Source organism: Boleophthalmus pectinirostris, unplaced genomic scaffold (genome assembly GCF_026225935.1).
Source record: "Boleophthalmus pectinirostris isolate CB_2022bp ecotype Guang Dong unplaced genomic scaffold, ASM2622593v1 HiC_scaffold_17, whole genome shotgun sequence".
NCBI lineage: Eukaryota > Metazoa > Chordata > Actinopteri > Gobiiformes > Gobiidae > Boleophthalmus > Boleophthalmus pectinirostris.
Window position 1 is genome coordinate 18,187,950 of NW_026571115.1, and position 27,331 is coordinate 18,215,280.

The 27,331-nt window shown below is 37.7% G+C and overlaps 1 protein-coding gene across 2 annotated transcripts in view; it reads left to right on the forward strand.

The window, feature by feature from the left end:
• Nucleotides 1-195: 195 nt before the first annotated feature.
• baiap2a (BAR/IMD domain containing adaptor protein 2a) overlaps nucleotides 196-27,331 on the forward strand; it is a 69,035-nt gene continuing 41,899 nt past the window's right edge. For both annotated transcript variants that reach the window (XM_020933014.2, XM_055152766.1), the window contains exons 1-3: nucleotides 196-420; nucleotides 17,841-17,916; nucleotides 24,958-25,044. In XM_020933014.2, coding sequence (XP_020788673.1) covers nucleotides 349-420; nucleotides 17,841-17,916; nucleotides 24,958-25,044 — 235 coding nt within the window. In that variant the 5' untranslated portion in view covers nucleotides 196-348. The remainder of the gene's footprint in view (nucleotides 421-17,840; nucleotides 17,917-24,957; nucleotides 25,045-27,331) is intronic.

Genomic DNA, 27,331 nt, shown 5'->3' on the forward strand with positions numbered 1-27,331 from the left:
CTTTTCTGTACTGTTTCTAAATGTAGTGCTGCGAGCACTTAATTGTGTAATACCATGAAAACGATGTTCAAATTACGTTACTCTAGTTCTGACATTACACAAAATCTTATTTCCCCTAGTGAGAATGTAAATTCCAGCAGAGGGAGGGTCCATGAAGGCAGCAGCGCTCTGCTGTAGTGTGGTGTGGTGTTAGTGCGCGAAAGGTGTGCTTCAGTTGGAGAGGGCTATAGAGAGCGCAGCATCGGTTGGCTGCTGGTCGTACCGCAGCGCATTCTTCGAATAAACTCCTGCATTTGACACTTTGAACCCCGATTTCGCACGGATACACGTTACAAGGAAATATCGTTTATGGTCCTGGCTGAAGACTTCACGATGTCTCGCACCGACGAGGTCCACCGCATGACGGAAAATGTCTACAAGGTACGCGTCAACTGCGACTAATGAATAAAGTTTTCAATTACCTATCCTCATACGTTTATGTCTTACAGAGAAAATGTCCTTATTTTTTGCATGTGTTATTTCGCCAAATTCATGCTCTTTGGTCATCATTCTCTCGTTGTCTTTTGGGATTTCTTTCCCTGCCCAGAAAACACCTGATTTGCTTCAAACCAACTCCCCATGTCTCATGTAAACGCACAGGCAATCCGTACAGGCGTTGTTGTGTTTCTTTTGTAATGTCTTCGTAGATGAGAGTACTCCAGGCCATTTCTCGGATTTCTGTGCTGCTTTACAAGGACGCAGTGAATTCCAGGAGGGAGAGTAGGAAGGGCAGGAGGAGGCTCTGTTGCAACAAGTAAACATTTGCCCCACAGGGCTTTGAGCAATCAGACCTGTTCTTTTTGAAAGACTGGCAAACTTAATATCCATGCATAATTGAGTTGTTTTAATACTGACAGAGCTCCCCATAATACTCAGTTGTGTAATAAACCTCCACCAGTTGACATCTTTGCTGTCATCTGTTTAAAAGTAATGAAAACAGGCTAGACATGGAAAGACTCTTAAAAAGAAAGTAAGTCATTGCCATTGTGAGCCTGTCTTAGGTAATCTTTGTCTTGGAATGACAACAAAACTGGAACCACACCTGTTCCTGCCTAGTGAATATATCAAATGTCCATTTAGTGCTCAAGACAGGAAGCGTTACGAAAAAGGTAAATGTAAAAATAAATAATAGCTTGATGGATCTAACTAATGCTCTCACAGTCCTCTTCAAACACGGAGGTGTAACTCTTCATAACTGAGTTATGAAATTAATCACAATTGAATTAAATTTAAATAGTATCTGTGAATTACAAATGCTGTACATATTTGGATTGCATATTTTCCTCTACCATCAAAACAAATCCATCTCACTGTTTTTGTGTGAGTCAGTTCGTGTTAGAACCTTTAGTAGTTTAGACCTGTACATGTTCCTTTATTTTGGTGATACTTTTGCAGTCCTCATTTCTCTCATATATGAATGAAAATATGTTTAAAATGTGCACTGTAAATAGAATTTTGACTAAGCAGAGTGCAGCATTATTTTCCTGAAAATTGCAATTATCTTTTCCACAAATTGTGCAGCCTTATAGATCCCTTTAGTGGTAGAAGACTTGACTAGTTACATCATCACAGCCCCTCTGTGCCCCTTTACCTTGAAATAAACTCCAGCCTTAAGCCAGTGGAAGATCTACTTATTGAAGGCCAAAGCCCAACATGGGGTTGAGGGGTGTGCAGTTTCACCAGGGAATAACTGTATCAAAAAGAGGTCAGATGAGTGTTTCTCATCCTCCTCCACTGAGCGGTGACGTAGGAGAGTGGTTCTTATGCTGGACTGATTGCAAAGCTAATTTGTATTCTGTTATACAGTGCATTACAGTGCATTAGTAATGTGGAAAAGTCAAAAGGCTATCCCACAAAGCACAAGGGCCAAGACCAAGGCTCAAGCATTGCAATATGCCCAGACCTGCACGGGGTATCTTGAAAACTGTCTAATTGTAAATTCTATGTGCTGAACATACACTGTAGATTATCTGAGACTCAGAATTAATGTGTGAATCGCTCTATTATTTTGGGGTTTCACATTACAGCATCCTCAGTGGAGAATGGAAAGATTTCAAACTTTATCAGGCTCTAAACTTAAAAAAATATTGCACATACAAAAAGTTTCTTCTCAGAGTGACAAAATGTTCCAGAGGCACCAGTTGTGTGTGTTTTTTAACATCTTAGCCTGTCTCTGGGGTGAGAGTCCTGTCTCTGGGGTGAGAGTCCTGTCACAACCCTGTCACAACCACACAGGGACCACTGGGGACCTGCCCCTGTGGCAAAGGCTCATATAAACTCTGCTCACTTCTGGTCTCCTATGCCTTTTACTGAACGGAAAGTTTTTCTACTCTTTTTCAAAAAAATTTATGGCATTATGTGAATGTGAATTTTGCTAAAGCTGTTTTACATCAAGACAGAATGACAGCTTGAGATTGATATATTACATGACTTAACATGTTCAATTGGGAATTACATCTCAAAATGAAAATTTATCAGTAATTTAATCTCATTAGTCAAATTCAAGGGCCACAATGTAAGTTTTTAGGTTTTTGAGTGTCTGCCATTTGTCTGCCTGAAGATGTTACTGCTTTGGCCAGAATGTTTTGCAGTATGACTTTATGAGCTTATCTCCAAAGAAAGTGACTACCAACAAGCCAAAGTTACAGGTCAAATCTGTGGAGAGGCAACACCCCTCACAGTCACAGTCAAAATGCATCGTATTTTTAAGCAATAACACATCTGTAACAGAATATATGTATGGTAGATAAGTTTGAAACCATATTGTGGAACATTCTTGGCAAAGCACTAACATCTCCATAGAGACTAGCAGGTGACAGACAGCTCACCACAGAAATTACATAATGCACCTTTTGATGATCTCACTAAGCTATGGATAAAGTGTGTGTAGTTCCATAAACTCCTGGTTCTCTTGTCTTGGTTCCATGTCATATTTAAAATGTACCTGATGACAGTAATTTTGTGTGTTTGTCCCATGTGCATAGAGACATCTCCAGAGGAAAGGGGAATGTAAAAACATAAGGTTATTGCTGGTGCAGAGTCATTGCAGTCGTCAGTTGGGCAGATCCTGAGTAATGGCATGGGAGAACAGGGCAGTAACTCCTCCGCTCTGACTCATAACACTCTTTGTATTGTGTATTTAACAGGGCTGGGACGTTTAATCTCGGTGGGGGCCAGATTCCAGGTATATGATCTGGATCCAGGCTTGGTTTCTTTGATAAAGTGGTTGTTCAATTTGTCAACACATATAGTATGTATGGCCTATAGAGGTGATTATTCTGATCACTACAGAATCATACAGTTTTGTGAGAAGTTTAAAACCTAAATGCATTTCAGTAATTTCAGTTCGATCTGTACTCCGAAACAGCAAGTCAATAATCTGATTTTATCTGGCTGTTTTGTCACATTAACTTTATTTTTTATCATTCTGAATGTTTTATTTTCTAAAGCTGGGTCATTTACTAGAGGAATGGTAATGTATTAGATCATGGAAATTACACAAAATCAATCAGATGGATGTTTCTTGGTTAATTGTGCAATACTGATGTTTCGTAACACTAAAATGTGATATTATGACATCCATATTGGCCTGTAACTTCATACACTGCAACAATACCATCTGAGATATTTTTGATATTTTAGGCTTTTATGTATTCATGTGAAACTAAACCAATTGAAAATGAGCCCATGGGACTAGCGGCTGCATTGGCTGTTTTGCTTGGACCTTGTTTTCATAGTAAATGGGTCAATAAAGAAGATTAGAATTTGAGAATGCTCTAACAATGCACATACTTCAATAATGTACAAACTCATATATTGCAATAGTTATAAATGAGTAACTGTCCTGCGCAAATGTGGCTGGCAGCACTTTTTGCTTTGGTAATAGCTGGAGACAGACATGCCATAGTGTCTTTCTTAATCAGCGGGGAGTCCACCATATCATTGCAGCGTGAGGCTGTGTTACTCACTCTTGGTCACAGACAGGCAGTTGTGTGTTGTCCAGTCATTCTTACTGCGTTGGGTCGAGACATATCCGCACACGAGGAGGCCGCGTGTTGCTGGTTACCGCGGTGATGCAGTTAGTTGTATCACTATAGGCGTCTAAGGTCAAGCCTATTAACTTGCAGTGGATGAGGTCCGGCCAGGCTTAGGAAAGAGCACACTCGGGTGAATAAACAGATTAATCAGACTTCAGACAGAAGAATAGATTTGTGTAGTTACTCAACATTTACAGTAACTAACTTGCTTTAATATGATTTGTAATGAACCAGATAGGGTGAAGACAAGAGTTGCATTGTCCTTTTTAACATGCCTTTCCTCCACCCCCAATGCAGGAAGTTATCAGAAGTGAATTGGGTCAGAACCAGGATTACTGCTCCAATTATGGCCAAAAAATCGCATAAGAACTTACTGAATATCACAAAAATGCTTCAACTCGCATTTCGAAATTCTGAAAATCGAACCATTTATAAATCCCTAATATACAGACTATTCCTTGCATGTATTATATTCGCGCAGCCATAGAGTGCTAAATAGGCTAGGCTACCTGTGATATTTTGTGCAGATTTCAAACACACCCGTCAGGTAAAGAGAGGAGAGAAGGGCGTGCCTCATCTCTCTCTCAGCCCTCAGGACAACGCACATTTTCCCATGCAACACCACTCCCTGACAGTCAACAGTGCTGGAAAACACAAACACATGCAATTTTATCTAATAACTGTTTTGATTGGGATGAAATGGTTGTTTAGGTTACTGAGATCAGGTGTGACGCAGAGTCTAGTGTCAAAAGTTTTGCCACGTAATATGAAGGGATTTTCTATTATATGGGTTTGTAATAATTGCCATTGAATATAATGTGTGTTTAGGATATTAGCGTAATTCTGTTATAGCAGTGCCTTTATTTTCCTGTCATATGGATTTAGAGAATTAATTGCAGTCAGGTTGTTGAGTTTGTTGACACCTTGATCCTAATTGATACTAAAACTGGTATCAAACCTAGAAATAGAATAAATACGACCAGTTCTTCCATTCTTTTGAAGAATTAATTGTATATTGTCTTTATCCGAACTATTATACCACTAGGTGACCTGCAATTTTCAGCTGAAATGTATATTCTGTTGCATAAATGAGTGTCTTTGACTTTGTTATCATTATGTTGTCAAAGTCAGAAATGCATAATGCTGAGTATTGGAATCAGAAGTTTGAAATTGTATTATCCTGACAATACTATTCTGCTGTGCCTATAGTTGCCTGCTGTGACTATAGTTTGTAGTTCTAATTTCAGATATAAAATAATTTGTTTTTCAGCATTGTTCAGCATGTTACTACTGATATCAATTTGTCTCCGCATTTGTATATAACACATTTTAAAGCACAATATATTGCTACAAAGAAATATTGCGATAAACTATAATGAAACTACTTTATACCCCTGACACAAAGCAGGGAAATCCCAGTAAACCAGTTTTTAAAGCGACAGTTTCGTTACAAGGCCTGAGCTGCGACGTATAAATAGCAGCATTACACAAAATATATTGTTCCAGCTTTCACTTATTGAACGATACGTCGATATAGTAATTATCGGGACAATTATATAAAAAGATGTGATTTAAAGGGCCCATATTATGCTATTTTCTGATCAGTTATGTTTTTTTTTATGAGGAAACAACATAGTAACAGGAGTTGTGTTTTGTTTCATTTACACGTTATTACACAAATTCTGCATATTTAGGCTGATCTCTTCTCTCAAACCAGAAACACTCTGTTACACCTTGTTATGTCATGTGGTAATACAGAAAGTGCTCCACTGTGTTTTTAATCTGTATACACTTCCACTAGAATAATTTGGATGATTTCAGACCTGGAATCGCCAGTCTCTCCTAAACAAAAGGTAGCTGTTAACATGAAAGCTATCACTTCATGACATCACAAGGTGGAGCAGAGCATTTTGAACTTTGGACATGTACACCAAACTAATAATAGAGGACTACTCAAACATGAATGAATCAAAACACCGCTCCAGATATATTTTTGGTTTTTTGGACATGGTCGCATTCTAACCTCACAAGAATCAATTTAGCAAAAATATAGGACTTTTACAGCTTGTCCTATGTAATAGCCTGTCATGTACAAGCAATATTTTAGTGACATCGGCTGGACTGAAGTGAACGATAGCGCGATGATGATAGAAGGAGGACTCAAATTTCTCGTGTGGGAGATCTGAACAGGTGGTCTCTTAGCAACAACGTGCCATTATTCTTATGTGTTTCTGTCATATCATTGTGCTAAAAGACTCATCGCCAGAGAGGACAATTATGACAGTGAGGTTATGCTGTGTTTTTCCACTCTTTACATGTGTTTGTCTCCAGGATTACACACAGTCAAATTGACAAAGCGCTGTACAAAAACCTCATAAAAACGCATTCTCCGAGGAAGTGAATTAACAAGTTTATACGCCACCATCCATCATTGTATTTAGCGTTTTTGGTGGAGGGATATCACATCAGGTGCCACTAGGCTCATAACAGTGTAATTCAATGGAGTTTTGAAAATGACTTCAGCTGCCGAACATCTGCCTCCAGAATATACGGTTTCAACAAGTTTATTCCTGCTTTAGCCTGGGGCGTGCTGAGGATTGCATTATTCTTCATTGCCAGTGGAAGAGCACAGTTGTTCCATGGCTTTGACTGTAGCAGAGTGAAGGACTATTGCTCCGCACGCCCACCTTCTCCGAGCGTACGGGGGCGGATGCTTTAGAGGCGCTTGCTTTTCTTTTACTCATCACCATTTTTTTTTTTTTTTTCTTTTTAAGGACAGAGACTAGAGATGCTGGAATCCAAGGCTGTGGTTAATGACTGCACACAATGTACACGTGAAATACTGTAACATACTATGGCATTTCTACAGCTCCAGACATGGCAGTGTACTTAGCTAAAAAAAAATAATAGGTCGAATTGATTCCTCCAGAGTTAAAATTCTGCTCGAAATCACATGCTTTTATAGACACTGGATTGGTTTTGGATCCCTCGATTGAAATCACCCAAGCATATCAGTGATGATTAATGATTAAATGACAGAATATTGATCTCAATTAAAATTCAGTTAATTGCACAATGTTATTAGTGGGGCTGGGTCATATGTTAAAGCTAGTATATTTCATCATTGTGCCAGTGAATAATACCGTAAGAATTTGCCTGTGTTACTATGACTATAATGAGCATGCAAAAAAACATATGACGCATGTGTGATCCATATTGAAGCTCATAATAAGCCTCAAATACAATGACTGAATTGTTCTTGAATGCATGCCACGCCCTTATCTTCTTACATATTCCTACACATAAAATATCTAACCTTTGACCCTTGACATTAATCTCATTTCCTTTCTTAGCACTATATTCAAATCACAATGACCCTGTAGCACTCAATACAATCATGTCCTGGCGACTGGAGAGGGTGGAGAACAGGCTAAAACCTCTAGCACATCCTTGCTGAAATGCTCCCTAATTACTGAGGAGGGTGAAGCTATAATTACACAGAGTGGAAAGGCACACAGACACAAATGTTCTGTAGCAGTGCAGTCGGACAATAGCCTTACATTAAGAACCGTGGGTGACAGTTAACATGCCTGTGGCCAATGTAGTGTTAGTCTTTGTGGCAAAAAGCAGCTAACTACAGAGATATTGGTCATGCTACTCCCACCAGCGGCCTGCAGCTCTGGTAACCACACTCTGCTTAACCCAGAGTGGTCACACTATTGTACAGGCAGTCTAAGCATGTCTTCTATGCAATACTCTTTTCATTTGAAACCATCTTATTGTTTACAACTTGGCCCTCTTGGCTGCATATAAAAATACAGATTCCACTTTTGCGCACGTACCTACTTGTAATGTGATCATGATGCTCTAGAGTTGAACACAAAGGCTCAAACTCAAACTCACATGCTCAAAATGTACCTGTTAACTTTTAGCATTTTAACTTTTGCATTATTCAGCTAATAAGGCCTCTCCAATTTTCAGTTCAAACATTTGCATTAACCACCCGATATCACAAATAATCAGTAATTAGCATAATTAAAATGGTTCACTTGTGTTTGTAATGTCAAATTATGTTTACAGTAGTGACTGGATAAACTATTGATGTGTTGTAATTAGCTCTTAAATTTTGCATTTTTATCTTGAGGCTCTATTATATTGGTTTGTGATCAATAACGCACGTTTACGTGGAGGTGGTTGCTATGGGAGTGCTTAAGGCTAAAACGTATGCAGATATCATATATAAGCATATTAGCAATTCATTTCAGTTTTATTTTCTTCCATACATTAAAAATAATCTAAAAGAACTGCTTTTTGTGCCAATAATCAGTGTCCTCTTTTAGGTTTAGGATTAACTACTTATGTTAATTCTCATGAAAGCATTCCATAATATTTGCTCTGTCAGTGGGAGTTTCTGTTTTTTAATAAAGCAGTCTTTGGCTGGTGTAATATCTGGAGCCATGAAAAGGCCTGGGTTTGGGTTGCTGTGGAAACCAGAGGCTGTGTAGAGTTAGTTGTGTTGCGTTTGATGGGGGTGGGTCAAACGGGCCACAGACGACAACAGAGCAAACAGACACAGTAAATAGTTTGTGAGCAGGTGATGTGTGGTGCACCGGCACATCCAGCTGGAGTTTTGTGTTCAAATGTGTGAGCAGAAGTGTGTAAAACAGGTAATCTCTCAAACACCTGAGACCCTACATGTGCAAATCTGCTCTTATGAGGCACATGGGCCTTTATGATCACTCATGGTTTAGTGCAGTGGGATGATGAGGGCCATTTAATATCAGCGTTTATTTTTCCAAAGTCTGAACTCCAAACCACAGTAAAAGTAGTGACAGTAGATTTGGCTGTGGACCTCTCGATTAAAAATATTCCAATTTATATCATTGACTAGTGTGAAGGCTAACTAAATTGTGAATATATTACTTTTTCCTTTAAAAATGCATTAATGGTACTTAGTTCTTTGGATTATGACAGAACAAAAGATTTAAAAATGCTTTTTGTTATGATGGCCCACCGTATGATTGTGAGACTATTGATTGTGAACATTTTGGTTACTGTTACATCCTTATCATTGACAATTAGAAATAACATCAATCTTCATTAAAATTTGATTAATTACACACAACCATTTTTGTGTGGCTGGGTCACATCTTGATGAAGCTAATATACCATTTAGGCAGTGTGATCAGATCTCACTTTGCATTATTGATTACAAATTCAAAGTGATAACAATTGCAGAAGTAAAACCTGTTTTATTATGTGTTATAATATAAGTCTGCTCTCATAAGGGACATCAGCAGTGTTCACGATCACTCCTGGTTTAGTGCAGTGGTGTGATCAGGGAGCTGCATTTGCTGTTTTTGAGGCATACAAACTGTGAGAGCTCTATTTTTGTGCAGACCTCGTTTTTATTTCTAGACTTTTTCAGCTTCAGCATCAGGGCAGTGGTCCTCACCCTTTGAGTCACAGTCCCAGTGTAACAAATGGTGATGTGTGTGAGAGGATATTGAAACTATGGCTCAAAGTCTGTACAGTCCTGACCACAATCAGTGTGGCGACTGGTTCAGTATCTGTTTTCACTGAAAAAGGCTTCCTGCTTCAAGCTTTTTTTTTAAGCTTAATATTGTCAAATGTTACTCATATGATCTAGTGACCCCTATAATTCTCGCACGAACTCCAGACTGTGAACCACTGGTATGAGGATAACGAGAATATTTTTCTTTACTTAAATCAAATTATTAAATCAATTTATATATATATTAATAAATGAATGTTGTGTGTGCATTATAATATTAGTTTAATCCCTTTTTTATATATTGTCTCACAGTTATAATTGTTTTCTGCATCCTCACTAGCTGTTCTCTGCTGGACATGTCTCACTTCTTTTACAATTTTTATTTTTACTTTGCATGTGTGACTTTTAAACTTTGTCTGTGGTGTTGTTTGCAGAGCTCATAGCAGTATTAATTCAACCTGTTTTACTGGAACCTTCTACAAAGACTCATTTGAATAATTCACTTTCACCCAGTCATTAGCATTTCTGGTCGTTTCGGGTCAGCACAGTTTCTTTCTTTCTTTGAATGTTGACTGAATAACTATTTTTGGACAGTGGTTTGCCTAGGCCACAATCTTTCAATTATCTTTTATTTCAGTCTTTCATTTGTCAGTATTCATTTGCCGGTACGCTTTGGACTTTTGTCATTCTGAAAGTCCCTCTATGGACTGACTTTGAAAAATCGCCTAAAATATGTGGGTTAAAAGAATGTTAGTAATGATCACTGCTTCAAATTCTGCTCAGAGAGTTTGTGTTGCATCTATGTTGTCCCCCCCCCCCCCCCCCCCCCCCCTTTGAGGAAGAACAAACTCCATTGACATATGCTGTGTGACCAGACTATGTTGAAGCTTGTTTCGTGTTTCCTAATAGAGTTTATCTTTTATTGTAACTAGCATGACTCCCATACCTAACAATGCAATAGAGAGAATTCAATTGCCTGATAGAACTGAAAGTTAAAGACAATCTCTAAATGCTGAATGGAGCAAACAGCATTCACATTTTTCTGGTTAAAACTAATTGAGTTTGTGTGGAATGCAAGTGTTTTTGTTTTTCTAAAATGCTGCAGAAACATTGATTTTCTTACCATTGCTGTAAACTAGAATGCCAAAGTAGGCCTTCTAGCGTGACCTTTGGTTCTGCTCTGCTGTGTTGGGTTGTTAAAAAAATAAATAAATCAATACCCACATACTAATTGATAAAACTAAAATAATCCCATAGGACAAAATTCAGCCTCTCCTGAATTGTTTTAGAATGGTCTTTATCTATATAAGAAGTATTATAATATTATAGTTATTACTGGTATCAATTCACCTTTGAGTAAAGTTTAATTAGTTTGTGTTGAAAATTCCACTCAATTATTATTAAATTAAACTTTTTATCACCATGGTGCATTTCAAAACAGAGTTTGAAATTTCAGTCTTGTGCCAACGCTGCTAAAAGAGGCTTTACTGGGAACTGTATATTCTTTAACCCTTATATTGTGTTAGGGTCAAAATTGACCCGTTTTCAAGTTTAGGTATGTAAAAACTGCCATTTGCTTTTTTGTACCGGAATGAGGCTTCATCTAATCCTCAGACACAACTATTTTAACGCAACAAAATCAATTTTCACCATTTTAGTAAATTGTAAAGGTCTGAAAAAAAAAAAGTGACATCTGTGGTGTTACGGGTCAAAAATGACCCGGCAGAGAATAGTGGCTGTTTTATGCATCACTTACAAGCTGTAGGCTGCTCTGTGGATCAAATATGGCTCAGTGTGTCCCACAACACACACACACACGCACGCACACGCGCACACACACACACACACACACACGCACACGCACACGCACACGTACACGCACACATATACACACACGCACACACATATACACACACACGCACACACACACACACGCACACACACACACACACACACACACACACACACACACAAAAAGGTCGTCTTCACCCACGTGAACTCTTCTCTTTCTTGCAGCACATTGATACATTTTGAATCTAAAATAAACATTGTCATATATCAAACAGGGTTTTAGTGAGATATTATCAGCTGTATCTGTTGCAGCATCAGTCAACATAAGCAGGTTCACTGTTTATGAGGCGCTGGATCAGATTTTTGGTCATGACAGTGATTCTGAAGACAGAGAGGAAAATGAAGCTGAGGAAGATGTATCTGAGGATGAGGATGAGGGCACAGACTGAATAAAAGAAGTGGACTAAGTGAGTGTGACGTCACCACACAGCGTTTGGCGCCGCTCAAATGAAGCTCACGGTTACAGGAGCGAATCTAGAGCCAGGTTATATGTTATGAATAGGATTTTTTGGACGGACAAAACAGCCAAAAAAAAATAAAATCAAAAGGATCATGTGTCGCAGGTTAATACGTATATTTTAAGACCAAAATGACGAGGTTCACAGCAGCAGGTACAGAGAGAAGGACGACAAGATCCTAACATAAGTCAATTGGAGCCAGAGTCAGAAGGAGCCGGAAGAGCCTCCTGGAGAACTTTCTATTTGGAACGCGGTGGCTACAGCGTTAGTTATGTCCATTCATATATACGTCTGTGGATGAGGATGAGGTTCAGTATGACCCTGAACAAGAGCACACACATGTGGTGAGGAGAACCCAGATGTCACAAAGGCTGAAAGAGACGTCTTCAAGTCAAGAAAAAGTGACAGTTCATGGTCACCAAGCCTCTTGACACCCAATATAATTATACTTATATTAATTACATTTATATTATATGTATTATATATAAAATGATTATGATTATAGTATAATTATATAATATAATTACAAATTTTATCACTATAGGAAATATAATTAGTGAATTTAAGCAGTTTTTGTAATCAAAAACGAGTGGTATGATAAAGTCTGTGCAGCCAAAAAAAAAAAAAATGTTTCCATGGACATGAACACATACTAAGTTAGTTATGAGGGGAAAAACAATATTGGATGATATCTAGTGTTTTTAAGTATTTTCAGGCTGAGTTAAATCACGGGTCAAATTTGACCCGGTAACACTAAAGACGCGTGTAGCTTTCTAACACAATACAAGGGTTAACTCAAATAAACAATGCAAAGTTTTCAGTTGTACCGCTGTTGTTTTATAGCAGCTTAACTTGCCCTTTCCTTGTTTTGAGGAAAAATGAATTATGTAAAACCTGAAGCACTAAGAGAAACAGGTGTTAGGTGTTACTACTGATGTTTCTGGCTGAGCTGCTGGAGATGCAGAGAAACCAACAAAAGTATCTAATGTTTTTCATCCCACAAGCTGTGCTCATATTCTCCTTAACGCAATTTCATGCTGTTAAGAAAGACGTGTACCCTGTAATGTACCTGAGTGTGACTGCTGCCATATGGTGATTGTTTTTCATATTGTTAACATCTAGTACCACTCAAAAGTACAGACAGTAGCTAAGGCTTCGGAAAAACTGCATTATGTTTCCACGGTAGTTCTCTAGCTGTGTATGTTTTTTTTTTTTTTTATATATATATAAGAAGTAATAGTACACAATTGCTACTTAAATGTGCATTATTTAACTTTTCTGGTGGACAATCTACCACCTGCTTACCTTCATGCATATGTTATTTTGTTACCTAGAATGTTACATAGTACATTGTTAAACTTCTCTTTTGCATTTATTGCTCAAAAAACATGCATTCTTATGTCATACTGTGTAACATTTCAGGCAAAGCAATAGTATCCCCATGGAGACAAGTGGGATGTCTACCACAAAATAAGAACTGAATTCTCCCAAAGTGAGGCTGGCAGTTCAGTCTTTGTTTTTGGAATCTTTTGCATGATCTTTTTTCTGTATTATAAATTTTTCTTAATTAGCCCTGAATACTAAAATATGTGTATTCTTACAGCATGTCGTAGAGCTGGAGGTGGAAACGCTGTGGCTAGTGTATTAGCTGCATCCATTTATATACAGTCTACAATTACATGCATAAACATATAGTTGCATTTATTTAATTACATTATTTTTTGAGACCTCCTGCTGATGCAACATTGTACATCTTGAGTCAGGGGCTGATTCACATGCAGAAGCAGAGGGCAACAGATGATGACTCCTTGGCTTCAGTCTGTGTGTGATTCCTCTGATTCTGTTTAGCGGATGAAAATGTAAATTCGTTAGCATTCATAACCTAAAAAAATATGTGTAGGGCATACATGCTATTAATGTGCATTCCATTTTTTAGACTACTGTAAGTACTTTGTCCCAGTTCCATTTATAATTTTGCATGGAGTACAAAAACATTAAAATCCTCTTAATAATGGTCTTCTTATCTCTCCATATTCATCTGTTCTTCTTTGTACCTCAGCTCAAATGGATGTCAGATTCAGCTTAGACAGTACTCATTCCTCCTCTTAATGCTGTAGTTTTAATTCTCGCCCTGAGTGCTCATAATGAATAGCTGAACCTGTGTGTTGGGTTACTCCATCTTTTTAATCTACGTGAAAAAGGGAGGGATTAAACTCGAGGCATAGCATATTTATTACTTTATAAAGATGGTAATTGAATGATAATTATACCTCATGAATACATTATTAAACTTGAACCAGTTCTGTTCCATTTACTTTAGAATCAAACTTTGCTGACTTTAATAAATTGAATAAGTTGTGCCTTCTGCTTTGGGAGTGGTGTAGATTTAATATTGTATTATATGTTCTTGGTACATACGTGGACATCAATTTGTTTAAACATGCACTGTGTAAGTCCTCCACCTGCTTGTCTCCATAGAAATATTACTGTTTTGTTCCACAGTATCATCTTAAGACATCGCATTTAGTTTGTTGTTGCTCATTGTTGTTGTTTTGCTCAAAAATATCTTGAAATCATGCATTCTTATTGTGAGTGGGGTTGCTTTTCCACAGATCTGACCTGTAACTGGTCTCTGTGGATGTATAGAAAAGTGAAATGCCATACTGTGGAACATTCTAAGCAAAGCAATAACATGTGTGACTTCATGGAGACAAGCAGGTGGTGGACCCTTCACCAGAAAAGTTTTAAGTGCAGTACATTTTGCATAATAATGATCACAATTACAACATTTCAAATCATCTAAATGCAGTATATGCAGTGTCTTCGCCATTCATGAGACTTTTTATATTGACGTTTTTGTGACTCCCTTTGTCCCATTTTCCAATTAGCCATCTCAATTAGGCTAACAATGTAGCACACGAGAACTGGGATGACAAATTTAGCAACGGACGAGTTTAAGAATATCTAACGCTCTCTTTCTCTAGTCTTTTTGAACACATTTGTATGTTTATTTGTTTTATGGGGTTGGAAAATTGTTCTAATTGGCAGTAGGTTTGGCATGTTTATTGCAGCATGTCAGTTACCTTTGGCCTCCTCAAGTACAAGTGTACACAGTAATGATGCAGCACTAGCTTTGTTATGTAATCTGCCTCCTACTAGTTTAAACATCACCAATATTTATTAAAAAGCCTCTTATTAAAGTAGGTGTGAATGCTGCGAGCAGGGCAAGCACAACACAACCAATCGAATTCATATCATGCGAAAAAGAAGCGTGTTTTGCTAGTAAACATTCCCCTTGTGAGGCCCTTAGGGAGGTCTGTGTCTTTTATCTTTCCATGCACAGGCAGAGGCAGCAGGGAAGCCGCTTTATGCATGTGCGCACGGGGAACGGGATCTCCCCCAATTATGTTGTTATCTGTTCACCATGTTCTACTCACACAAATGCCAAATAAAACCATAGCTGTTTGGAAATATTGTAACAGTGTTCTTTGAAACCAGTAAATGTGTGAATAATATAAAACATGCATTGTATATTTCTGTTAAAATGTCTCTGCAAACTCAGCGTCTTGCAGTGGGACGAGGTTGGACCTTGATCAAATCATATCTCTTTCTTCAGGACTTACAGATCCTAATATTATGCAAAATTTACTTTTTTAATCATGTTAGAATGTTGTTACCCCCTCAGAAACATACCTGAAGTTGTGCCTTGTTTCATTTACACATTTGAGTAACCTTTTATTATTAATCTGTGTACATCTCCAAAGCTCAAAATGCTCTGTTCCATCTTGTGATCTCATGAAGTGGTAGTTTTTGGGTTGTTTTTGTGTTATTGTGTTTTTTTTTTTTTTATTTTGTTTTTTATTCTCATATCTCATATAAGGGAACAGGCTACATAATTAATTAGACGTCTGATGCTATTTTGGATCATATTGAACAGCCCCTCAATCACAAAATTGATTCTAGATTAGACCCTACATATGAATGCAAAAACCCAATGCACTTCACCATTTATGACTAGGAGTCCAAGTCAAAAATGGCCTCCATCAGAAAGACCAGAAGGCTTACGATAACCAATGACAAATTATGCACGGTACTTGAAAAATTAGGCCTATCACGATAATTACGATATCGACTTCATGTTCAATAATACATGAAAGCTGGAAGAATTTTTGGAGTCGTGTACATTTTTTTGCACTACTGGGAATGGCTATATGATAAGATTTAAGCTGTAAAAGGTTGAATTAATTGTATGACTCATTAGATGCAAACTAAGTACTAAAGTGTTTCATTGTAGCTCATGATTTTTTAACAATATTTTGCATTTAGAATAGATTTAATTCTGCTTCAGAGTTATTGTGGCAGTGGTATAAATTAGTTTCAGTATTATCGTTTATCACCTGTTTTGTTATTTCAGCAATGGATCACATTTCAAAATTTGTTAATGTGACAGACTTAGTAAAAACTACGGAAAAGGCTGGAAATGACATAACTTGATGAACACTACCACTTTACTAAAGAAACACAGTAATTCGTAATAGCAAAGTATAATTTAGGTAACAAAACATGTTTTATTTCCATTTACAGATTTTTGTTTGTTTTGTTGATACTAAATCACAAGCACACAAAGACCCAAAACCAGCTAATTGCAAGTACAACAGAGGATTCCCTGCATTCCCTGTGGGCTATATTAGTCTGACACCGGGGCACCTCGCGCTATCATTTCACAGCGCTGGATTTGGCCCTGAAGTGGCTTATTATCAAGTGTTGTTCTCCGCAGTATTGATGGTTTGTACTGCTGCAGTGTTAGGCCTGTCTCATCCCAGGGTTCTTGCTGACTGGGGAACAGCTAATTGGAGGAAGCCCTGGAGGAGTCAAGTAGAGAAGGAAAGGAGCGAAGGAAAGGAGGAGAGGGGCAAAGAGAAAGAAACAGTTAGGCACATGTTATAATACGTCAGATTTTCACTGCTTGCATTTGTTTAGAGTTATTCCTACTGCTGCAACTCAAAACCATAAGTCTGTATGTTTAGTGTGGGATTTTTCAGTGGAGTTTTGTTGTAAGTTCATAAAAATATTTGTTTTAAAATTTTGCTATCAAGAATACCTGGTCCGTGAGGATTGCATTACATTTCCATTTGACCCATTAGCCCATGAGTTTCAGACTCATCTTTATAGGAGCCATTTTGAGAAATATTCACTGTTCAAAAGATATATTGTTTTGAGTTGTTAATTGCTGTATCACCGGTTACATTGCTGAAACATAGTATAGAGCCACAAAGTAGGGACCCTAGGAGCAATAGTATAGGCTTCATACGCCATGCAGTTTTTTGTTTTTTGTTTTCATTTGTAATATACTCTTTGTTCATATAATACAAACTTTTGATGTAATTTTTTTTTTTTTTAAATATCTTTTCTTTTCTTTTTTTCTTTTTTTTTTTTATTAATCACCATAAAACATCTGTCTCTGGTTCATGTTGTTCCAAGTCTCTGCACATTTTGTACCATCTGTCCTATTTATTAGATGATTTTACTAATGATCTGTGAATCCTGTAGTTCAACAACGCTTTTCATAGTAATGCAAATCACTCTCATTTTAGTTCACAACCTGCACTCAAGTTGTCATTGTAATAAGCATAGTAGTTATGGAAAACAATGCACTGAACTGAAACTACTGCTTTACTGTAGGTCTATGCCGATGTTTTTAGCATTGTGGGAGATGTTTATTTTGTGCATGAAGACAAAATGTGCCTAAAATGTTCACAGTGTTGTACTTTTTTTTTTTCTCAAATGTTTTCAGTACATGTGTGGGTGTTTTCTGTATGAGAGGGAGAATGTGTGAATGGAGCGAGGTGCAAGTCTGTGCCCTTGACCCGCACGCTCACTGCTGATAAATAAAAAAAATGGCTGCCAACACTCACACATATTCCTCGTGTTTCCTTACAGACCATCATGGAGCAGTTCAACCCATGTTTGCGGAACTTCGTCGCCATGGGGAAGAACTATGAGAAGGCCCTTGCCAGTGAGTACATTTTATTATTTTATCTTCATTAATAGGCTACTTTATCATTATTTATACATCCATATATTATTTAGGTATAAATATTTGTTGTAAAAAGCATATTAAAATGTGTGATTTATCTTAAAGGACCAATATTATGCTATTTTCTGATGTGTTATAATGTTGTATCCTTGTCAAAAACAGGCCCAGAGTTGCACTGTTTCATTCGCACATGATTAACACAAAAACGCTGAATACTGAGTTCTTCTTTCAAACAGAATGACCTTTTAAACTCCATATACCTTCACTTGAATTTTTTGGATAATTTCAGCCCTGGAATTGCCGTTTCAACTGAACAAAGGTAAACGGTAGCTACTAACAACCACTACATGACATCACAAGATGCAACAGAGCATTTTGAGCTCCAGAGGTGTAGAGACTAAAAATGCAGGATTACTCAAACATGTATGAATGAAGCAAAACACAACTCCAGATATGTTTTGAAGCGATAACAACATTATACCATTATGGTTTAAAGCTCACAAGAGTTAATTTTGTGTAATATAGTACCTTTATTATGTCAATATAAATGGTCCATGCTTATCATTTACTGCCTGTGGTTTGGTCTTTAGTATGTTGTAGTATAGGCATATCAGAAGACTTACAAAAGCTCTTATCTGCTGCACAAGAGGACACACCTGCTGACAAAATCATGAGCCATAGCACAAAACCTTTACAGGAAAATGCCATTTGCACTGGCTCTACTGTGCTTACTTGAAAAAAACAAGCCTAAACTTTCCCTCTGTGCGGCCCTCCACGTTTGAACTAATCCGGCTTTGAGCGATCCCCCATTTGTCGGCACAACTCAGCCTCTCCCCCCGACACAAACAATAAGTAATCCAATGTCTGCTGTGGTGAAAGACAGACTGGTCAGGACTCTTGAGCCAATCTAAACCCACCCTGCAGGATTGTCTTGAAAGAAGGAAGTAAGCAGCTCTGAGAACCATCATGTATCCATATGGTCTAATTACTGAACTGGTACTGGCTTTGAATAGCCATTTTTCATGTTATGGCACAACAGTGTAAAGCAGCGGCACTTAATAAACTATTTGGCCCTCTGAGTACCACTAGATCTAAACCAGCTCTAAGAGAGGATTATTATAGTTGTGAACTAAAACAAAACAATAATCTGGATTAAATTGACTCTAAATTCTACAGGAATTTGTGGACCATTTTGCAGTTTGAGAACCAAGGACCTTATGTGTAAGATGGAAGGTAGAAGAAATTACTCTAAGATACGATAATATAGAATTAATGCACATGCAACTGATTAAGATCTCCCTCCTCTCTGAACTAATTTGCTATGGTAGTTTATAGCCTCATTTATAGTGTGAGGGAGCACGCACTATTTTTGTTTTAACAACATAAAAAGTGCTCTTATTATTAACTGTTTGTTGACAAAAGTAAATTAAATGGTTGGGAGTCTGATCATTATCAAAAAAAAAGGTTTAATATATGCTTTTGGTATGAAAATGTTCCAGCCTATTGGTCCCCCATATGAGCATATGAATCACTTTAATACATAATGAAAAACCATAAAAATCTGAGAAACAAATGTCTCTATACCTCCTGAAATGTGTTATCACTACCACAGACACCATGAGTGGGTGGAATTGGCTATAGGAAATAATGGATCCCCTAATTAAGAGATGTATGGCCTCCCCAAAGCGCGGAGTGCCTGCTCAGTAGCCCGGCAATGTGCAATCTGTGGCCCCTCCCCTACAGATTGTGTGTCTGCCTCGCAATGAGAGATCTGATAATCCTCGCCGTCTGTCTCCGGGAGAACCCCCTCACCACCACATTTCATTACACACAGTGAAGGAGCTGAGGACTCATCTGATCTGCTTAGCCCACTCTCAGTTGTCAATGCCAGAGATGCACAGTGTGAACATCCGCGACAAGAGGAGGCTACAGATCACTTTGAGATGCAATTTGGACGATATATTGTTCATAGGATAGTATCGAAAAGGATGCTTTGAAGATAAGCAAACAAAGAATATGAAAGAAACTCAAAAATCTGCAAAAGTATCTTATATGAAACAAACAAAAAAGAAAACTTGGGTAATCTTAAAGGCGCACAATTGGTAACTTTTTTGGTTGGGATCTGTCACCTCCTTATCCCCATGGAGATGTTATTGCTTTGCCTGGAAGGTTCCACAGCATAGCATTTGACTTATTTATCTCAATGGAGAAAAGCAGATGATGTAACCCGGCACATTTTCAGATCCTGTGGAGACGCAAGCATATTCACAGTATAAGAAGGCATGTTTTTTAAGGTATTTTTTAGTTAATTTTAATATTTTTATTCAGAACACGATAAATGTAATGCCATACTGTGGATCATTTTTTATTACAGTTCCACTTGCACCTGTAAATGTCATGGTGGTTGAGGGTCACTTGTAATGAATTGCAACTTCTAATGAATTGCAAATATCATCAGATGTATATATATATTTTTATTAACATCCCTAACACCCTTAACCTCACTTCATAGAAACAGGATAGCAGAGAAATCAACCATGACTCTCTAGAGACTGTACACTCTCCTCAGGTGTTTTCATTTGTGAGCGAAAAATATGCTCTTGTGTTTGGGTTGGCTCAGCTGTAATTGGGATTAGCATTAGCATACGTTCCTCAGCCCAGGAGCAGAGCTTGAGGCCCTCCACACTGAGAGCTTCCCTTTGCACTGCACACATCAGTTTGCTAAAATTAGCTTCAACTGCGCCCTATTGTTGAGGATGTGTCTCACCTGGCAGCTGTGGCCCTGGGTCGCATCTGTCACCCGGACCAATAGTGGAATCGGTCCAGAAGCAGCGGACATTATTCCCTGGAGAGGATGATTGACAGACAGAATGACATATGAGTGGAAACAACAGGATAACGGCATGCTCTACACAACCTCCAGTGGACTCTACACCTGCACTAACAAAACAAGCGAGGAGCGGATATTGACTGGCCTCTTTTTATGCCCTCTTTTTTATTATATTACACAAAATTGACTCTTGTGATCTTTAAGACATGTTAGAATGTTGTTACCTCCTGAAAAACATACCTGGAGTTGTGTTTTGTTTCATTCACACATGTTTGAGTAATCCTTTATTATTTGTCTGTCTATATCTCCAAAGGTCAAAATGTTCTACCTTGTGATATCATGAAGTGATGGTTTCAAGCTACTATTTACTATCTATTTTGTTTAGTACTGATTGATCATTTCAGGTCTGAAATTATCTAAATGAGTCTAGTGAGGGTTTATGAAGTTTGGAAATCACAGTGGAGCACTTCCTGTATTACCCCATTACCACGCATATGGTAAATGGTAAATGGTCACATTTTTCTATAGCGCTTTTCCACCTTCAAGGCACTCAAAGGCACTCATATAGAAACATAATTGTAGCAGAGGGCTGTAGACTGGTCTTAATACAGCAAGATGCATGTTCCAGAGCCACAACAAAGTCTTGGAACACTAATTCCAGGCCCAATTTAGGTCTGTATCACAATGCAATAATATGATAGAGTGATAGAAATACTAATTTGCAGTAAAAAGTAAAGTGTGTGTAAAATCCCTCAGTCTATGTAATGTCTATGATCATTTGTTCTAATTCAGTAGGAGGTTTGAGGGCCAACAAAAATTGGTCTGAGGACTGCATTTGGAGGCAATTTATTTACCACGATACTTTATTATTAGAGATGTCCAAATCTCTCGTTATATTATCAAAATATGCATCTCACGGTATGATATTTATTGCGATATTTTGGAGAGGCTGATATAATAGCAGATTGGAAGTTTTTTTGCTTTGAAAATACAATGACAAGATTTTGGTGTGAATTATTACTGTCATAATCCCAAGAATTCAAGTAAAAAACATATAACTTCATGTTATCTGCGCTGAAATAAATCATGGGATATGTAGTTCTCAATGTTTATTAGCTACTGCTATTATAAAAAAAGGCATTTAAAGCAATGGAACTTGTAATTTGATATATTGTGACGCCCTACGGTGAGAGACTTTTGACAATATGATGTCACAATATTTCTGTTATTGTTACATCCCTATTTATTATGCAATATTAATAATAGTTCAGAGTATGTGATAGTGAGTGTCCTATTCATGAAACTAGTCTCGTTCAACTCTATGACTGATAATTCTGTGGTAGCGCCATAGCTCAAAAAATTTCCCTAAATGTGAATTCAAGATTGACCACTAAGCCCATGTTTTATCACCTCCTCTTCTGCTGTCACACAATAAGAGCCAGCCCTCAGGAGGAAGCCGTCTGTGAAGTCCAGACGGTAGAGAAATAGTGATGTTCCTTAATCATCAGCCTCGTCAAGCCAAAGTGTGACCCCAGGGTTCCTCTGACAAATCCAGGGTGAGGAAATAAAATGGTCCATGTTGGCTCAGCGCACAGGTCACAGCGTGTGGCTAACAGTGTGACTCGGCCTTTTCCTCGCTGGAATGAAAATGTGCTCAGAGGAATTGGACAGTCAATATTGAATTGAAACACCCTACTTCCTATTCACCTATTCATCAAGTACAGTACTGTGTCCACGCCTGTCATGATAGCAAACTTTGATGAGCGATATTTAAAGACACTAAATGATAATATTAAAACTAACTTATGCCACTGACACACTAATCTTAAAGCTTTCTAAATTTGTAATATTGTTAAAAAGCATGAGCTGCAATAAATGGTTAAATAACAAAATTAAAAACGTAAGATTTAGTGTGTATTGATGATTCAAATTTATTCACAGCTCAAATCATGTTGTAGAACAGAAGTACAAAAAAAGTACCCACAATAAATAAAAGTACCCCCACAAATTATTACACCATGTATCATGTATTGAACGATAGCCTCATATAGTAGTTATTGTGACTTTTTTTTTTAATGTGTCCTAAACTTTTATCAATTATGTACTTAAATAAACGTTGCTAAACAGTGGCATATCTTGGAAACCTAGAATAAAAGATGGGCTTTATGCATGAATGTTATCTTGTGAAATGTTATTAAATGCTTTACTAGGAAAGAATTCTACACTATGTACAAAGCCGTAATCGTGGTGAAAACAAAACTGAAGTCGTGTACTACCAGACAAAACCTGAGCATCTCCACTTGTGCCTGGACCACAATATGATAAGCAAAATCCACTGAACTAACATATTCAGAATTATCTCATGTAAACAGCCACTCTCAAAACTAAATCCGCCCAAATATTGACTCAGCAGCTTATTATATAACAGCGGTAAAAGGTACATAACCCTAATTTGTGCACTATTCTACTGTTCTGTTGTATGGGAGGACTGCAAAAGGCGGAACATGATATCTGCAGGACACATGTCTCACTCCGTGTCATTTGTGTAGGTAAAAGATTTGTGTGTGATTATACATGGATTATGAATAGAAAAATCAGTGTCATTTAGCCATGGCAATCACCCTGATTATCTGTCAGAAAATAATTTCCTCTGTGCAACTAAGTACGAAGAATGCTAGTAAGGTAATTTTCCATAATTGCGTCAAGCATTAGCGAGGTCTAATTTCTGATGGTAAAAAACAGTGTCAACCTGTCACTCCATCTGAACCTCTGGAAATACTGTATGTGATACTGTTAACTTTGTGACAACTATCAGGTGAAGTGATAAGCACAGCTAATTCCTGTATTGTTACAGGGACTGCACGTTATGTCACAACTAGAGATGGGCATTCGATGAAATTTTCTTAATCGATCGTCGGAAGAATTAACGAATTGATTATCGATTAATCATTAACGCTTTTATTATAAAATTATCATCATTATTATTACTATCTGCACTATTAATCTGCATAAATAAATTCAACTTTACGACATATAAACCGTAACCAATCTAGAGCCACGTCAATCCATTTGAGATTATAATGTGTTTAATTCAGTTTTGCGCAACTCTCACAGTTGGATTAAAAGACATGACTCAGTGGAATACAGGTTAGTGTGACCAGATTTGTGTTTGTCAAAACCAGGACACCGTACGGGAGGTGGGACGTGGGGACTTGTCATCGATATTGCGCTACTCTCACCTGGCAAAACTTTTTCCCATTGGACACTGAAACATATGTGCTGTTTTGTACACTGTGCACATGGCCTCACACTTGTCCCGAACGGAAAGTGTGGAATTTCTTGTACAAGTCATCGTTGCACATCATTCGCATTTGCACTTCAGTACGTTGCAGGCTGACCTTCTGAGTGCAGAGAGCTACATGTACGGACCCCTGTTTGGTCACGCTACACACAGCAACCTGCATTCGGTTTGTCGATTAAAATGAACGTAATCAATGAAATTCTTAATGATCAATTATCGATTAATCAACTAATTATGCCCATCCCTAGTCACAACAAATCAAAAATTGTCACTGCAACGGCTGCGATTATTTAGATAATAAAATGCTATCTGCAATGTTCCTGTTACAGCCTTTTCTCAAATGTAAATGCTTCTGTAGTTATTTACAATGTTCACTGTGAACAGAATTCTACAGTTTTAAACATAATTGCAATCTTTTGAAATGTTTTTTCAAAAGATCTAATTCTTAAGCTTGTTAGTGCAGGATTATGTTTAAATAAAAATGAGCAAGTGGAATAATTGAGCGGAGTTTGAAGTATTCAGACTGCACTGAAGTTGTTTTTTTAAACCTCTTGCTTTTATGGGGAGTTCCTGATGAGGTCAGTAATTATACAAAAGGGGGTTATATAATGTTGTTGTTCACATAGCTTTTGTCTCTCACAAATCTTGTCTCCAGTACCCCTTTTTGGCACAAGTCCAATCCACTCATAGTGAATGGTCCAATTAGATCTTATTGGGATCATAATAAATTTTTACTTGAAACAGACAGTGTAATGTTAGGTCTCACAGTTGTGTTTGTCTTTTTCTTATTTTTAATCACATATAATCACATTTATATTCTGCTTTATTGGTCTATGTGAGTTCTGACTTAATAACCATTTCCTCTCTTCTTTCTTTGCTCTGTTTGTAGGTGTGACATTTGCTGCCAAAGGCTATTTCGACGCTCTGGTCCGAATGGGCGAGCTGGCCAGTGAGAGCCAAGGATCCAAAGATTTAGGTGAGGAACCGTTTGACTAATGAAGTCCCCTCTTCCTCCTGTCTGCCTCTCTCGCTCTCTCAGCCACAGCGGGCCTTTTTACAATAGCATTTGCACACACCTACATTACCCAACATGCACCAGCTCTCAGCGAAAGAGATTAGGAAAATAAGAAGCATTCAAAAACATGTGTGGGCCGATACAGCAGGTGTTTAATTAGAAAAATGCATCAAGAAAATATTTAAAAATGGAAAGTAACAGAAGAGAAATTTGTGCACTTCTCAGCAAAGATGCCATTTTGTTCCTTTTGCAAAAGAAATTCTGTTAACATGGAATCATACTTATTATAGTTATTCTATAGTTATTATATATTTAGTATATACATCTAAAATAGTTTAAAATGTAATATTGGTACCACTTAGAGCATTATCTATTCTTTGTAAAGCTGCAGTCTCAGACCATGCAGTATTGGCTTCAAATGGGGTGAGATGTGAATCATCTCAACTTACAACCTTAAACAGATAAACTTTTTGAAACCCAAATGTATTTCTCTATGGTGTGTGGAGGAAGTTCCTTTTGCACTGACTGAAGGGCCGATTCATGTGTCCTGAGTTATAATGCTTGATAGGACATGTCTTTGTTGTGGTGAAGCTTCAGATTGAGTTTAGGTTTTCCACAGACCAAACCACTGACACTGACATAAAAAGGACTCCTGGGATGTTTTATTCAACAAGCAGCCCCTTTCCCCTCCTCTCTCCCCTCTCCCCTCTCCTCCCTTCTCTCCCCCTTCCTCTCTTTTTATCTGGCTTCTCTTGACTTTTGACAAACATGTCCAAGGGTGACAACTGTGCACCTAAAAGGTAGAAGAACTGAATGAATAACAACAGTGTATATTTTCAACAAGATGACATTTGACAGGGGCAAAAATACTTATTGCGAATGGCCAACTATTTCACTTATTTTGGGAATTTAATACTAAAATATGTGTTTTCTACATATCAAGGTTGGTTTATTTTTTTTTATTTTTTGTCATTTTTCCAATACCTTTCCTGTGTCACTCGACCACACCTTATATGACTGAACTTGAGTCAGTTGTTTTTTTCTTGTTGTTGTTAGAATAACATTAAACATATCTAATATCTATGGAGGACACTTTAATACCTTGAACTGGAACATTAAGCAAAACAATAGCATTTCCATGGAGAAGAAGATGTTGCAGTTCCTCCACCAGAAAATTGCACCAAACTAATTTCTGCTTCCTCTACTACTTTTGTTACTATAGTACACATTACACACATGCAGTATAGACTGAAGTAGTAAATATGAGGTGATTTTAAAAGCTTGGAGCCAGCTGGAACATCTGAACATTGAGTGGGTATTCAGTGACTCATGCGGCTAGTCAAAAGACACATTGTTTTGATGCTACCATTAAAGACACTTCTCTATGTGATGTTATGTAATGCCAGTGATGCAGTCAGAGATACTACTTCCTGTTGTGGAACGTCACAGACACACAGTTCCCAACACTTTCGCCAGGATAACCATCAGATTCCCGTTTGGGTGACTCGATAGCATATATCAACAGGATTTGTGCAACACGCTTCCTGGATTAATTTGAGTGTTGTCTCAGTATTTCAGTACTATGGAAAACTTGTGGTACTTGGTGCCAATTTTGATACCCCTGTGAATAAAAACACACACCTTTTCTTTTTATTATAATTCAGTCAGTATAATGGAATTTTCAGTACAGAATAATGTTTTGTTGGACATGTTAAAACTACGTTACGCCTCAGGGCTCTCTCCAATTGTTTTGCTAATCTGCAATGATGGCTGTTAGCATTTCAACTCCACCCAGAGCAGTTATTGCATTGGAGTTCACACAAGTAGAAGAGGCTTTAGTATGTGTGCGTGGCTCCATTTTACAGCTTAGCAGTATTAGAAAGAAATGCTCTATTAATTACATCGAGAACATATGTACAAGACTTTAATTACATGCACTGTAACACGCCATGCAGACAATTTTCACCTTTTCATATGTTCATGTTTATTACTTCTGAGTATACAGTGTGTGTATCATCCAATGGGGGCTCCTTAAGAGACAGGCAAATGGTCGCACCTACACAGCGAGCATCCCCAGCTGTTCTGCCTCTCTCTACTCTCTCCACTTTCTTCCCCTTATGCTTAAAACAACTGCACCGTGTTGCTGTTTTCATTATCGATAAATCAACGCCATAATTCGCCTGCAATGTGTTCCCACAAGATTGCGGCGCACTGTACGGACATGTTTGGTGCAATTACAAAGTTACAA